Source organism: Copidosoma floridanum, unplaced genomic scaffold, assembly GCF_036245765.1.
Source record: "Copidosoma floridanum isolate Cflo_tuat_1 unplaced genomic scaffold, Cflo_Japanese_pri ptg000004l, whole genome shotgun sequence".
NCBI lineage: Eukaryota > Metazoa > Arthropoda > Insecta > Hymenoptera > Encyrtidae > Copidosoma > Copidosoma floridanum.
Genome location: NW_028321881.1, coordinates 10,518,389 through 10,535,165, shown reverse-complemented (window position 1 = coordinate 10,535,165; position 16,777 = coordinate 10,518,389). Strand labels below are relative to the sequence as shown.

Here is a 16,777-nt window from a genome sequence, read left to right as displayed (position 1 = left end):
GCAGCTGTGTTAAGTCTATTGCACCGCGCAATAGGGCTATCCTGCAGCGCAATAGATAAAACACAGCCGCTTATGGAGAAATTCTTATACTGCTTGCTCTATTGTGACTGCAGCCTTAGTTCAAATGGACGAAAGGTTGAAAATAATTTCTCCTGCAATGTTACAAAGTGTCATCTGTTTATTTTGCTGATGCTATAGATTTGTTTACCTTACAATCCAGGGACGGTCGGGGACAGTCTGGTCTGGGCGAGTCGGAGACGAAAGTGAACTTCTCCTTCTCTGATCGTCCCCGATCGTTCCTGACCGTACACGATGCGCAGTTGTACATGTTAGGTTAGGTTAATGCTGTATGTAAACAATAGTTTGTAAATAAAGAAGTGCATATACAAAAAATTTGTTTACTTTTTGCATTAACCTAACCTAACGTATACAACTGCGCATCGTGTACGGACAGGGACGATCGGGGACGATAGGAGAAGAGCACTTGTTCACTTTCGTCTCCGACTCACCCAGACTGTTCCCGACCGTCCCTGGATTGTAAGGTGAACAAATCTTATAATTACGCATCATTGGTCTAACTATCTACGCGTGTGCGTTGTCTTGTCGTTATGCCAAGTTGCCGTATAGGCCCTTATGACAAAAATTGGTGCGAACTGTTATACATAATCAAATCAATTGAAGTAACACATTTCGTTTCCTGAAAAAAAAACCGCTTGGGAGATAAAAATTTTGATGGTAAACCTATGTGAGGATAACTTGACCAAAATTTTACCTCAAAGTTTAGTCGATTAACAGTGGGTGTATTACAACATACTTCAATATGTTATTAAAGAAAATTTATACAAATAGAAAACAGTATCTCGCTCAAGTTTATCGTAGTTACACGTTATTTCGTGACAGTCAGTCATTAATTATCTCATCTCAAATGAAAGAAACATTCACAAAAAAATTTTGTATGTATCGTCAATTTATGGTAAAAAAAAAGTTATGTTTGAAATGCTTTCAACGAAATCCTTCTGTATTTTTCTACATTTGGTGGCATTTAACTAATTACTAAACGTAATTTTTTCAATTATCTAAAGTCAACAGAACGTTGCTCTTGTTTTTTCGGTTATTTTTTTGTCTTAGCTAACTAATCCCACTTCCTAATTTTTATAATGCCAGTCAAAGTTCATATCCTACCAAGGTGATGGTCAATGCAAAACTAAATCATGGATATAATAAAATAGTTTGAAAAACTTATTTTCTATGATAAGTAACGTGTTCGTCTCTTTCTAGGGACATAGGGATATTAATTATGATATATTAAATTCATCGTATTTTCCAACTAAATTTGGCATGATAAAGTACGACTTCTGTGGCGCTTAATCTTCCTATCCTTCACTATCCAATATTCAGCCAGACAAAACATGCAAGCCGATAACACGCAAGAAATTAAAGAATAAAAACTTTTTTCACAACATGTAAACTTCCCATCAATTTGAGTGGTTGTTAATTATTATCTCCATAATAAAGGGAAATATTCCAAGACGTTTTTAATTTGTCACTCATGACAAATTAATGGCTTAAGGTGTTGAAAAAATAGAATTTTCGTACCTTATTAAACCAACTTTCTATAATTATTTTAAGGTGGTTCGGTTGTTTTCCCGAGGTGGTGGTGAGCGGGTGTGTGCGGGGGCTCCCATACGACACCGTGTTAATGCGAGTTGTACTTACCGTGCGTGAAAACGTCCGCCTACTGTATCACGGTTAATTTAACTGTGTTCAACTCGTCAGTGCTCAAAAGTTTCACCATTAAATGTTGTGAACAAATTACGAAACATACTTTAAACCAGCTTGTTTTCGATAGTTCAAGTAAAAAAACTTGAAAACATGTTGTTTGCATGACTATAAAAAACTTTAAAAAAGTAAGAAGAGACTCAACTTTCGTCAGTATAAGTGTGTTATAAATTTTCGAAAAACAAACAATATAGCAACAATTGATATTTGATTGTTAATTAAAAATTTGTACTGCATGGCATAACATCACGTTAATAGCCTGAAACTGAGCTAGACTAAAAAGTGTGGATTGCTTGGTTAGAGTGCGCATCCGCTGCTGGGTAGAGCTTTTCATGAGACTGTATATACTCTGATATAGGAGTAAGTTGCACTCTAACCAAGCAATCCACACTTTTCAGTTGAGCTGAGTTTTAGGCTATTTACGTGATGTTATGCCATGCAGTACAAATTTTTAATTAAAAATCGTAATTAAGTTGAGTAAGCAATCATACCAAAATAATGTGAGGATCGTAGTAACTGAAAATAAAAAAATAATTTTCACGAATATTGACTAAATGTTGAGTTTTTTTGTTTTTCGTGTTTTTCGTTAAATTATAACGCGGGATACACTTTATTATAACTATTTAAATCCATAGGCTTTTGCAAGGAATTAAGTTGAAAAATCCACAATGCCCCAAACATCGAATTATAATGACAGACCAGCTGCAGTCGTACCATAACCAAATCATAGATCAATAAGGTAAGCCGTACCTACACCGTATTTCGTCATGCCTTGTAATATAGCAGTGCCGTCTTGTAGGGTGCGATAATTTATATTTATTAGTTTTAAAGTTTATTTCGAAGCCAAATGCAACGAAAATAAAAAATCGATGAATAATAAAGCAAGTAAGGCGATTGTCGTTGCTCGAAAGTTTATAAGATCCCTAATCACGCATACCACGTTAGTGAGTGTCTCTGAGGGTGTATTCCGCAAATGCTGCCAGCAGTTAAGTTACGTAGGTCGTGGTAACGCCGCATGGTTGGGCGGCGCTAGCGTCAACCTGTACTAACTGTCGGTGGGTTCCGCATGTCAACAAACTTTGATATTTTTTACTGTTTTCGCTCCCATGCCATCTGATATTTCGGAGTTTGTTGACATGCGGAACCCACCGACAGTTAGTACAAGGTTGACGCTAGCGCCGCCCGACCATGCGGCGTTACCACGACCTACGTAACTTAACTGCTGGCAGCATTTGCGGAATACACCCTGAGTCACCAAGAAGCCGTAGTAGATAGTATCTACTGGAGTTGCAGAACAATGCCAGATACAGATAATTTCTCGTGGGGTTTTTAGGGTAGCTTATCACGAATACTATGGCACCGAGTGTCTTCCGGGTACCTGGAGCTCAGGGTAGACAATATCTATACCATCTCCTAGAGCTGCAGGACAATGTCCGATGTAGGTACTTTCGTGTAGGATTTTAAGCTCGCTGATCACAAATACCACACCAGTAAGTGTTTCCGATGACAAATTCAAGAGTCTCTGTTGTTTCACGTTCGTTCGTCGTGCGACCATTCGGAGCAACTCTCAGTTTTTTTAATACGCTGACAACGACGTCTAGGAGTCACTATAAAAATAGGAAAGCATTGTACAGATATTGTTTATTGCACACATTATACAGGTGCTTATTCACCCATAACATTATGTTTAAATATGTTTTTACGTGGTATTTAGTCCTTTTGGCCTTTTAATTATTGCGTGTGATTATTTAGTGATAAGATATTTTTCTTATTAAAGTAAAGCTTTTTGTGCATTACTGTACTTATAATGCAATTACATGATTACTGTTTAATCACATGCATTTATTGCAGGAGCTATATTTTCGCACACCTGTTTTAAACATTTTGCTGTATTACATTATTTTGTTTTATTTTTTTTACGAGATGGTGTTTTTTCAAGTAGTATTGTTGTAACCTTCGACCCCCTATTTCGAAGTCCTTTCTTCCTATCCAAATCGTCCGATCCAATTCAAGTTTTGTGCCACTTAAAAGTATATCATATTGCAATTTTTTTCAAAAACTTTTTTTTAATACAGTTACGTTAATTTATTTCTCATTCATTTCCAGATATTACTGTTGTCCATTATTGACAGTCACATCTGCGTTAGCGCAGTAATATGTCAAAACATTTGACAATGTATGCGTGTATAATTAGTGACACCTGAAACACCTATTAGTCCAAATAATTAGCAAACGCCTAAAATAATCAAAGTTTAATATTAATCGATTCCTAGAAAGCAATACGTACCAAAATTTACACATATGAATTAAATTTATAATTCTATTGACTATTGGAGCTTTATGGTGTTTAAATTTTATTTCATTTTAGTTGTTAACCATCTGTTTTTACGATAACAATATTATATTAAAGATTGTTTCTAAACTTCCTATGTTTTACTATCATGGTGAGTATTGAATAATAAAAGCCAAAACTACCCGCTAAAGAACCACTTCAGTGCTGCTCAGGAGAAACTTTGAACTTATATAACATTGTTCAATTGTAACTTAACTCAAACTTAGTTCAAGTTATAGTAGGTGTTTATTGGGGCTTACTTATAATTCAAGTAAGACTTACCTGGGATTTACCTAAGATTAAGCGTATTAATAAGTACTTGAAAAGCGAAAACCAGTGTGTAAAACAGCTTATTCTGAGTAAAAATCCGTTGGAAAAATAATTTTTTGACGATTATTCATTAAGTAAATGAATTTACAATACTGCTCAATTACCGCGTGTACTTAAATGGCACTTAAACAGCGCTACTATGGCGGAACTTCGAAAATAAAACTTTTGTACTAATTATTGTAAGGCAATTAAGCAGTCGTACTGTCGTACTTTCTTGGGACTTGGGTGGCACTTCATCAGTTCTTTGGCAGTACTTGGGTGGTACATATGTCACGTGACTTTGGCAATAGTTCGTCGGCACTTAGGCAATACTTCAACGAGACTTGGGCGGCGTTTGTGTGGCAGTACTTGGGCGGTACTTGAATAGCGGAACTTCAGTGGTACTTGGTAGGAATTTGAATAACGGTACCTCGGCAGTACTTAATCGGCACTTAAGCAACGTGACTATAGTGGTGCTTAGGAGGTGGGATTTTAGTGGTACTTAAGCGGTACTTGGGCGGCACTTAAGCGTTACTTTGACGGGGCTTGGGTGGCAGGACAACGGTAGGACTTAGGCAGCACTTCGGTGATACCTGTCTCGCGTGAATTTGTCGCTGGATCGTCGGAACTTTGGCAGTACTTGAGCGGCACTTGAGTGGCTCTGAGGTGGCACTTAAGAAGCGGTACTTTAGTGGCACTATAGTAGGATAGAATTAGTAGAAAAGCATGGTTAATTTTAGAAAATTGCTATTAGCGCGAGAAAAATTGTGCTGGTAGTTATTCAAAAACCGGATATTTTCCGTGGATGCGGTGGCGTGGCAATCCGCCGCCGTAGTCCATACCCCCTCTTTGTATCATAGTTCCAGAGTTTGCGAGCGGCTTGTCGTGCCACCGCATTCACGGAAAATATCCGGTTTTTGACATCAATTTTTCGCGTACTTCCGGACTGTTGATCAAAACGACGTTTTGGTAGGTTGTGAAATAACTCTCGACGAGTACAGTGCCGTTTAAAAAATGGCAATATGTTGAAAAACCAGTCATGTCCAACTTTTTTGCGGAGGTCCCATTTTTCGCTTTTTGCAGCGGTTTGCAAAAAGTTTACAACCGATCTCCTTGAAATTTAGTGTAAATTTTAAGGGGCACAAGATCTACCTTGTATTCAATGCTTAATTCAATGTAATATCACCTAAGTATAATCGTCATTCATGAGAATTCGAAGAGGGATGGGGAAGTCTCATATTACAGGAGGGGGGTAGGGGGAAATTAGGCAATTTTTGCTGCGAGAGGTCACCTAAACCCTCCTCGAGGAGCATTGCGTGGTGAAAAAGCACATTTGAAAAATCACAGAGGTACTTGCCCGAAAAGTCGCACTTGCTGGAAATCGAACCACTGTCTCCCGCGTGCCAATCCACGACCTAGCCGACTGAGCCACCGCTCGCTCTATATACACATATATACTTATGTATCAAACGCGCTGATTTGACGAGAAGCCCCGAGCTCGCTTCTCAGTGCGCTTCTGCCTTTCAGGCTGGTGAAGCGTTGCTCGTTGCTCCTCTGCGCTCGCGCCATTTTAAGAGTTAACACTAGAAAGACTACACATTTTTATCGAGCTAATGATTCCTGTTATTGTTCAATTTGTGCACATAAATATTAGTTTGTAATTAAAGCTGATTTAAAGTTATATAAAGAGAGCTTGTGATTTATTCTAAAGTGTGTGTCTTGGCTGTTACTGTCTTCGTTTGCATATTCCTTCCTTCGCCTTCCGCCCTACGGTCCCAGTGACCTTCTACACGAGATCATCCTTGTTAGCTGAATATTACAATTCTAAATAAAGTCCTTATATTGAAATGAACGTGTTTTTTTTTTTTTTTGTTTCGTAACTTCTTCTGCCTTACTGTAAGTTCTAAAATTGTATGGTTTTAAGTTAAAGGGCGGTACTTCGATCGGCTTTAGGTAACACTTGAGTAACGGCATATGTGTGGTTCTTCGGTGGCACTAAACTTTGGTTGCACTTGGGTTGCACTTGAGCAGTGGTACTTCAGCAGCACTTATGCGGTACTTTGGTGCCACGAAAGCAGCGGCACTTTGGTGCAAGTTTAACAGGACTGATACGGCGGTACTTTGGCAGCACTTGGGCGGCACTTTGACTATACTTGGGCAGCAGTTAAGCAGCGGCACTTGAACAGTACTTGGGCAGCACTTAGATGGTACTTGGCAGCACTTAGATGGTACTTGGCAGCACTTTGAGGGCATTTAGGCAGCATTACTTTTGCGGCACTAGGGCGGTACTTTGACCAGATTAAGGCAGCACTTAAGTCACGGCACAGGTCCAGTTCTTTGGTCGCACTTGGGTGTTACTTTTGCAGAACTGAAGCAGCAGTACTTTGGCAGTACTTGGGCAGTACTTAGGTAGCACTTAAGTGGCGGCACTTGGGACGTACTTTGCTGGCACTTGGGCAATACTTATGTGGCACATGAGCGGTACTTGGGTGGCACTTATGAGGCACTTAAGTGGCACATCGTTGGCAATTGGGAGGCATTTAAGTAGTGGCACTCGTACAGTACATAAGTGGCACCTGGGCAGTACTGCGAAGGAACTTTACCAGCAATACTTTGGCAGCACTTCGAGGGTACTTAGGTAGCGGTACTTTTGTGGTACTAGATCGGTACTATGGCCAGATTTAGGCAGCACTTAAGTGGTGGCACATGCGCAGTTCCTTAGTTGCACTTAAGCGGTACTTATACGGCACTTGGGTGGTAGTTTAGCGGCACTGAGACGATATTGAGGTCGCACATGGGTGGTTCTTTGGCGGCACTTAAGCAGTGGCACTTCGGCAGTACTTCGGCGGTACTTTGATGGTAAGGTAAATGTCCCTACCAAGGAATATTGTCCCTATGGCGGAACGATTTCTTATTTTTTGTACCAAAATTTTTATTGCTTATTTATAAGTTTACAAAAATTACAATAAATAGCTTAAAATATCTTTAAAACTTTTTTAAAAATTTTATCTGAATTCACCGATATGAGAAGTAAATAAAAAATAATTTAAGAACGTGCACTTTCTGCATCTAAAATTTATGAGAATAAGTGACACTTACTATGAAGAGAGAGGATTGCTTTACCCATGCTGTAATAATTATAAAGCATTATATGAGCTCGGATTTAAATTTTTTTGCATGTATTGAAGCTATACTTTCGATTTATATGTATAGTTTGATGAAAAGCTGAATATTTTTATTAATTTTCGCATGTTCCGTTCCATGTTCATTATCGGTCAAAATGTACATTAAAAGGAACAGCCAAAATAACGCGTTTCTCATTACCTGCGTAAACAAGACATCTTGTCCCCATCGTAAAGCACACTTTACTGGTCGTTATTATAACGTATTGAACAATTTCGCAGTGTTGAAAGTACTATTTGTTTGTTTAATAAGATCAGATTTGTCATTGCTCATCTTAAATTAATTGGTAAGTAATGTTAAATCACAATAACTTGAAAACATAAAACTTAACCTTAAAACTCTATTCAACACAAAGTATCACTTATTTACTTTAGATTTAAGTATACAAAAATGGCAAATATGGGTGCCAAAAAAACAAAAATAAAAATAAGCAGAGCCTTTAAATTTAAACTCTCCTGAGATACAGTTGCATTTCGACGCCTCGTACGAAGTCCAGCACAGTTTAGATTTTGCAATGTTATTTTAAACGGGAAAATCTGAACTGTACTGATCTTCGTGCGAGGCGTCAATATAATATTGCACCTTAACTTGGTATTTTAGACCCCTACAAATTATTTTGAACAATCACACAAGAATTTCAAAAAATATCCTTCTCTCTGTTTCTCTTACTTTGTTTCAAACACTTCAAAATAATCCAACGTACACGAAAGCAATAAATCTTTGGAAATGCTTAACAATATTTTTACACTGCCTGAAAAGTGTTTGCCAAAAAAAAAAGGAAAAAATTAAAGGAAAAGTAAAATTTGTCGCTGCATGCAAATCTGATTCGTGGTATAACATCCATAAACAAAAGGAAGATAAGGAAGGTGAATAAAAAAGATGCAAAAAAAGAAGAATGATTTAGTTGTTAAAAAAAACAGATATAGAAATCAAGGAAATCGAAATCAAAATATTACAAAAAACAGGTGATGGGAAAAAAATTTGCAAGAAAAAAAAAGTCTTAGAATGATACAAAGAAAGAGTTAGACTTGCAAATTAAAGCTATTTTATTAAATATCAAACAAGAAAAACCGTAGATAGTTTATTATAATTTATTTGAATCTAAGATTTTATATTGAAATGTACTCAAACTGGAAATATTTTGATTAAAAAAAAATTTAACTAATGTAAAAAGGAAATAAGAATAAACAATAATTTTAAGTAACAAAAAGAAATAAATACGAAATTTATAAAATAAAAAGTAAATTATATATATTTCACCTTGGCTGACCCCCTCTCAGTTATTATTACCTTTAAATTATACATAAATAATTTGAAAGTTCTATATATATTCATTTCAAATCATGTTCTGCGATGGGGACAATGACTGCGGAACAGTGCTGCCTAACTACTGCAGACGTTCCGTTTAATGTACATTTTGATCACCTTCTTATTTATCACATAAATTTTTTAATTCTGCTTAAATTTTGATACAAAACAGCAACCTACGTTCAAAAACAGATAACCCACCATTATTGATCGAAATTTTATGATTAAACGTTAAAAAAATTTTTTTATCTGTAATAAAGGTAAATCGATACCAAAATTCGTTCCGTGGTAGGGACATTTACCTTACATATGCAGATCTTAACCGTGTTACTTTGGTAGCACTTTAGGGGCACTTAGGCGTCAGTACTTTTGTGGCACTACGGCGTAACGTAGGCTAAATTTAGGCAGCTCTTAAGTGGCGGCACATGCGTGGTTCGTTAGTCGAACTTCGCGTTACTTTAGCGGAACTGAAGTGGCAGTTCTTCGCCAGCACTTGGGCGGTACTTGGGCGGCACTTAAGCTGCGGCACTTGGGTGATACTTTGGCAGAACTTTACCAGTGGTACTTAGGTAGCACTTTGGGGGCTCTTAGGCATCAGTACTTTTGCGGTACTTAGAATATTATTCGAAATTTACGTTTTTAAAAAGTTTTATAAGTAGGGACATAATATGAAACAAAAGGTACAACGTTTCGTAATTGTGTACATTTTGGTCTTATAATCTTTTTATAAAATAAAGTATTTTAACAATTAAGAACCATATTTAAAAATTAGAATAATAATAATAATTTTTAGCGCACCAGCTGATGACAAAATTTCTACTATTTAATTTCACAGTTAAGAAAAAAAAAAATAAAAGAGCAAGTTTGATGAAATTTATGGTCGTAATAGGGACATTTACCTTAGCCAGATTTAGGAAGCACTTAAGTGCAGCATATGCGCGGTTCGTTGGTTGCACTGAAGCAGTAGTACTTTGGCTGCACTTGAGCAGCGGTACTTTGGTGGCACTATTACGGTACTTTAGCGCCACTAAAGCAGCGGCGCTTCGGCGGTACTTTGGCCAAATTGAAGCGGCAGTACCTTGGTAGCACATGGGTGGTATTTGGTCAGCACTTGGGCAGCGGCACTTAGGCGGTACTTGAGCGGCACTTTAGCGATGTTTTAAGCAGCGGTAGTTGGGTTGTACTTCAGTAGGATTTTGACAGTACCTAGGTGGCACTTTAGCAGCGGTACTTTAGCGCTTTTTGGGTTGCATTTAAGCAGTGGTATCCCGGCAGTACATAAGCAGTGGCTCCTGGACGGCCCTTTGGCAGCAGTTAAGTGGCGGCACTTGGGCAGCACTTGAGTGGCGACATTTAAGTGATACTTCACCGGGACTTGGGTGGAACTCAAGTGGTACATCGGTAAAACTTTGGTGTTGGTTTTTTGGTGGCACTTGGGTGGTACTTAGGTGGCGCTTAAGCCACGATGCTTTGATGGCACTTTAGCGGTATTTGGTTGGCACTGAAGAAGCGGTACTTTGGCGTAACATAAGCAGCGGTGATTTTGTGACACTTTGCCGGTACTTGGGTGGCACTTAGGTGGTTATTGGGCGTTATTTTTGCGTTACTTTGGCGTCACTTGGACTGCACTTAAACAGTGGCACTTTGGTGGTACTTTGCAGGACTTAGGCGTTACTTAAGTGGCATTTTGTTGGTGCATTGGCAAAGCTTATGTGGTACTTGAGCAGTGGTTATCAATGGCGTTTGGGTCATTTTTGAGCAAAACTAAATTTATGATTTACGACTTTTATGTGGTTTTTGGGTGGTGTGCAAGTAGTTTTTCATTATAACTTCAGCACTGCGACACTGGAATCTTTTTTCACGATTTGTCAGGGAAGCAACAAATACGTCTGAAGGCTTATGATATTAAATAATAGAATATTTTAGAGCAACAAATATTTATTTATTAAATTTTATTACACTCATCTTAGATTTAAGGTAATGGTTGTTGTAAAGTATGTGTAATAATTTTTAATGCTTTTTTAAATTTCTCAAACGGTTACATAATTTTGTTAATGCTTTTCGATAATCTTCAATTGTAAGCTCCTCATCACCATTCTTATTTTCATCTTTCTTTACGTATTCTGTAAGAATTTGATCTATTTGTAATTATATTTTCTCATGTTTATTATGTCATACAGTTGTATATATCTCACCAAATACTGTATTGTATATATTTTTGGGTATCTTCTGAAATCCGCCTTTGCCGGTGGGAGTCATATTCTTTAGGTCATCAGGCCTAATAATTAACATAATCAATTTTCTCGCGACGTTGACTTTGGTTTTTGATTGCTGCAGAATTCTCAATAAACATTTCTTATCAACTTCCACTGAACAATTTTCAAGCAGTTTTACCTATTTTTTAATTTTACATTGCGTTACAAGGGAGGGAATTCAGTGATCCATTTCCGTCATTAAAAGTAGTCATGGGAGGATAATTAAGTTCCTAATGTATAGTATTTTTCCTATAGCTTCGGCCGAAAATTCGTAGCTGATTGGCTCAAAATTATCATAAAAAAATTCAGTCGTTGCTGATGGTAGGTTGTGTCTAGGACAAAATTAGAGGGATTGTATTTTTCGCTAACATTTACAACCTATTCGAAGCAAGAGTTTTTGGTTAGTGAACGATGACAGGCCCAAAAATAAAAATAAATAAGCTTGACACTTCCTCTATGTAGATGTTTCATCTTATTTTTACTTAATTAAAAAAAAAAATTTATAAACGCAGCCAACGTATTATGCACTTTTGGTGTTTACAGTCATGCATATTGTTTCACTAATTAAAATTCGCCATTTGATCGAGATTAGCGTAGGGTAGCGGTAATAGTGGATCTTCATGTGCTTTGGATGTTAACCGCGCCTTCGGTAGAAAAATTGGATTTGCCATATAAACGCCATCCAACCAGAACCACGTTACATGCCCTCGAGCCCTGATTTGCAGGAACCTAGGGCCGCAAAACAGCCCTGGTGAAGATGATGCTCATGTGACTAATACTATATCTATACAATTTTTACTTTGTTCTGTCCGATGTTGTCACTAGATATATCAACAGAAATATCCTTAGACTTTGAAGCATCTGTAATGTAAGTCGTGTTAATTAAATTTTCAAGTATTTATAACTCAATAGTAGTTATTATCATTTACAATTAAGATTAATAGTTATTAAAGAAATAATTGATCTGTCCAAATGGAGCCCCGCAGACGTTACACTTTGGCTAAGTTACACCATGCATCCATGGTAAGAAAAATACTATTTTCTACCTTAAAGCACTTTTTGAGACCGTTGACTACGCCATCGGTAAAAAAATACGATTTGCCATAAAAGCGTCATTTAATCGGGGTTACCTTACGGACCTTTAAGGCCTGCTTCGCAGGTCCCTCGGGCCATAATACAGTTCAGATGGTTATGGCGCCTATGTGACAATAACTACTATTCATTATAATTTTACATGTACTTGAAATATATAACCTGCACCTGTTTCCATTAATCCTTCTGAACAGCTACATTTATCAGCTAAAACAATATAAAAATATTTGATGAAGGACATGATATCATGATGCATATTACCATACGTACAAACAATTATAACTTTGTGTTGGTTGCGTAGCCTGCGGTGTTTTTATGGTCATTTCTGTGTGATTATGTTTTTCAGTTATAGAAATGCAATGTATAATTACACAATATGGTCTATAATATTAGTTGCATTAGAATTAGTAAAGAAATATACTTTGCGTCGATTGATCTTTCATCGAGTTTTTTTCTCTTGGCTCCTCTTGTGATGACAAGTCATCTAAAAAAAAAAAACGTTCATCTTATTATAAGTAGATCATTATTTTACTTTGATTCGGGCTCGATAGTTGAAATCTGCTCTTTTGTGTCAAAATATACTATTAATTATAAGAAGTATAGACTTTCTTACCTGGTACAGCGCCATCTGGATTAGCAAAAGTTCCGTTAGGCAAAATAACTAGCTGTTGCAAGTATCGTTTGTTATCTATAAATAAATGTTAATTATCGTATTGAATAACATTATAAGAAACAACATACTAGAAATGGGCATTTTATCTGAGTGTATTCTAACGTTTTAATAGTATATTATGACCCAAGGTCAGAAATGTGCATTTACTGGTGTACGTGATATTATGGTCGAGGCAAAGTCGAGAAATACGCGGTTAATCTGCACAACTATTACACAAAGGATTCTGAAAACCGTGCTTTATATATGTACAAGCAATCATTATACTGTAGGTATTTTTTTTTTTTTTTTTTTTTTTTTACAGCGTGAGAGATTAAAGATCGCGATAATAATGGCATGTTGTACGATATGAGCTTTACGCACGTTTTTATCAGCCTTCGCGTATGCTACGACCTGGTGTGTAAAATTCGAGGTAAAATTAGTACATGACGTACGAGATTGCCAAGGCTTTGATTTACGAACAGAGAAATTTACAACGTAAGCCGAATGCGAGGGCCATAACGAGGTTTGTAAAGAAGCCTTCTCTAACTAAAGATTCAAAAATGGTCTCCACTCCACGTCCTAAGACACTCTCGCCGGCGCAACGTGTCGACAAGGAGCATATATTTTATGATAGAAAGAAAGAGTAGACGACGAGTGGACTGGGAGACTATGAGATCATGGACTCAAGTGGTACCGAACTTGACTACGAATGGAAGTGTCCGCTCTGTTCTTCGCCAGAGTGACGGCTGGAGCTGCAATAGGTTGGGGCGTTTTATCTAACCAAGACCGAATCTGCACAATGAGATTGGCGCAGTCAGGCAGGCCTATGGTGTTGAGCACTTTGACAATAAGGGATCGGTATTATTTAGGGGGAGAAGGGAGAAGTCCAATAAATCGAATCTCCATTGGATCTTGTGTCGCTATCCTAGACTCTAGTACGGCAAGACGAGACTCATGACTGCCCATTTTAGTCATCAATTCGTGATTATTATTTGAGTAGATGGAGTAGAAGATACTAAACCATGCCGAGGTCTCCTGCGGCCACGGAGGGAGGGGAGTGCAATGGCGAAGTGGTGTGGAGGGGCGCTCGACGGGGTATTGGACATTTGGGTGGTGTTGTGTGAGAAGTCTGAGGTGTGGGAAGTGTCTGGGGAGGTCTGGGTGCTGGAGAAATGAAGTATTCTTGGAGCTTTGATGGTTTATGATGATAGAGGTGAGGGAGATGAGATGAAGCGATTGGTTGCTGATGTTAAGAAGACTGTAGAGGCGGGGGGAGGAGGGTGGCACAGATAATGGTTGTTGGTATGGCGGTTGGTTGACTTGTTATTGCTGGAGAGTAAAAGACGAGTAGAAATTTGTGGGCGATGCAACAGTTTGTGCGTATGTGGCTGGAGAAGTTGGATAACACTGAGCAGAAAAACTGGAACGTCGATGAGCACTGCGTGCATACAGCCTTAGAATAGGTGCCTAAAATGGGTAATTTGCAGATGTTACAAGTTGGATTCTTACTAGACATAAATGCATGCGTGATGTAAATAAAAAATAATTGTATAAAGCAAAATTGGAAAATCGAAGTAAGCGACACAGTAAGGCAGGCGAAGCAAATAGGCGGACAAGACACTGTAGGCACACAGCAAGGCACGTAGTATAGCAAGGCAGGTCTGTTGGATTGAATAGGGTGTCAAGCAGCAGACTGTAGTAGCAAGACACTTATCAGACTCAACACAGTGGGTAAAAGAGACGTGGCTGTCAGATGCTGGACAGGTGGTTAGCAGGCAGCAGCAGCGCACACATGTGGAGTCAGGAGACGAAGTAGGGCAGGCACAGTTGATAGCGTCAAGCAAGGAATTAAGTGCCGATGTACGCCCAGGCGGGATATTTTAAAGTGGTGTGGTGCATAATGCGAACTGCAGTTGTTAAGTTATTAATTTTTCCCGTAGAATGAGAGGACTCCTATGCAGATCCCCTTTTTTAGGAGTCGAAGTCCAGACGAACGAGGGATACAAGAGAGACAACTGTCAACATTGCATCAGCCTCCCTTTCTTTTCATTTTCAGGTGCAGTAGTAGTGTTGCATAATGATTTGCGTATATATTATTTTCCTGTTTGAGAACAAAAAATTAAATTGCGAAGGTGAGACTGTAAGGTAAGAAGACGGTAAAGATATATTGATTATTTACCACTAGTTGTCAACACTTTTGCAGGATACCATCGTTCTCCCTATTTGGCGGTTGTCTCTGCTGGGTTGACTTTTACATCCGCAGTCTTAAGCACATTTCACGTAATTTTTTGCCATGCCACAGTACCAATAAAAACATCTTGTAACTGCCTTTTTTTTCTTGCTTTACTTACTTCTTTCTAAAAAAAAAATTATTAATTAAAACTCTTATTTAACTACCACAATATCCTCGACTGTTGTCTTTTTATTTCTCACTTACATATAAATTTTTTCTGATTGCTGTCAACAGACTTATATTTTTATAAGAATGTAAATCAACTTATATATACTGCCATGACAACAACTTTCTATCCTTTTAGATTTTTTATAATAATCTCTTCTTATTTCTTACATAAATACAATATGATGTGACATCCTATTTATATACGCATTACTTTTTTAACATTATATCATGTTACAATATAAAATGATGTTTTAGATTTGTCCGGAAATTGATATATAACATTTTTGAGATAGCTACTACAGCAATTCTTTCTATTTTTTCTTTACTCTGCTCCGTCTGAGAAGCCAATACAAAATGTTTGTCAAACGCAGGAAAAGAGTTTTGTTACAATTAATGTAAAATACTAGCGTACTTTGATTTTCTGTATTTACCTCCATGAACCTCCGTGGGTCCCATTTACTATTAGTATTAGAATTGGAGGGTGCTTTTAACTAAAAAATTTAGAAAAATATGAGACTTAGATCAGAGAGAGAATTGCGACCTAATGTTGCACTACATACTGCACTGTTTTTCCTTGCCTCCCTTTACTCCACCTAATACGTGCCATGGTGTATTTACGCTTATCGTACGCTAAAAATTATATCTTTTGACGCTGGAATCTATTACTAAGATCGTTGGCACAGCCACACTCTGTCTTTCTCTCTCTCTCTCTCTCTCTCTCTCTCTCTCTCTCTTGGCTCCTTAATAGGCATCAAACCGGGCGCGCATCTATCAGCCTCGCCGTGGCAGGTTTATTAGCGTGCAGAGTTTTTCATTATACGAATCCAACACTCTTGAAAATTATGACGAAGGTACTTGGTACTTATTATTAATTTTTTTTCATGGTAATAAAGAAAAACAATCAAGGGCCCGTATACAGAAAGCTTTTGGCTGAGAGACCAGTTGTGATAAGGGGGAGAGGGAGGAAGAGGAGGAAGAGGACTAGGAAACGGTGGTTTGGGATAGGGCAAATGTACACCACCGATTTGGATATTTGTTATTAACGTTATTTAAAGTAAAAATATCATGAAAAAAATTTTTTTCTAAATTACTTTATTCCGTCAAAAGTGACATAACAATCTGTGCATATTAACATATATGGATATACATCGCAAAAAATAAAAGTTTTGTATGCGAATTTCTCTATAAATATCTATTTTTAAATCAAACGAACCAACTACTGCACAGGCTTTCTATCTTAATTTGCCTATCCTTATACGAAATTTTCACAAATTGTTCATTTTGGCTCGAATGATAGCTGATTAGAAAACCTACTGATTTAAACAAAATTTAGTTGTAATTTGTACTATCAATCAAAAGTTATGGTGGTGTAAAAGAAAAAAAAAATATGTTAGGTTATTTTAGATAAAATAGATGTAATCTTTTAAAACCATATTTCACTATGAAAAAAACATTTTCAAACAACT

General features: G+C 37.4%; 1 protein-coding gene across 2 annotated transcripts in view; it reads left to right on the top strand.

Moving 5' to 3' along the window:
* Positions 1-619: 619 nt before the first annotated feature.
* The window catches only part of LOC106643114 (mitochondrial import inner membrane translocase subunit Tim29), a 145,796-nt gene continuing 129,638 nt past the window's right edge, over positions 620-16,777 (top strand). For both annotated transcript variants that reach the window (XM_089597998.1, XM_014358115.2), the window contains exon 1: positions 620-953. In XM_089597998.1, coding sequence (XP_089454124.1) covers positions 821-953 — 133 coding nt within the window. In that variant the 5' untranslated portion in view covers positions 620-820. The remainder of the gene's footprint in view (positions 954-16,777) is intronic.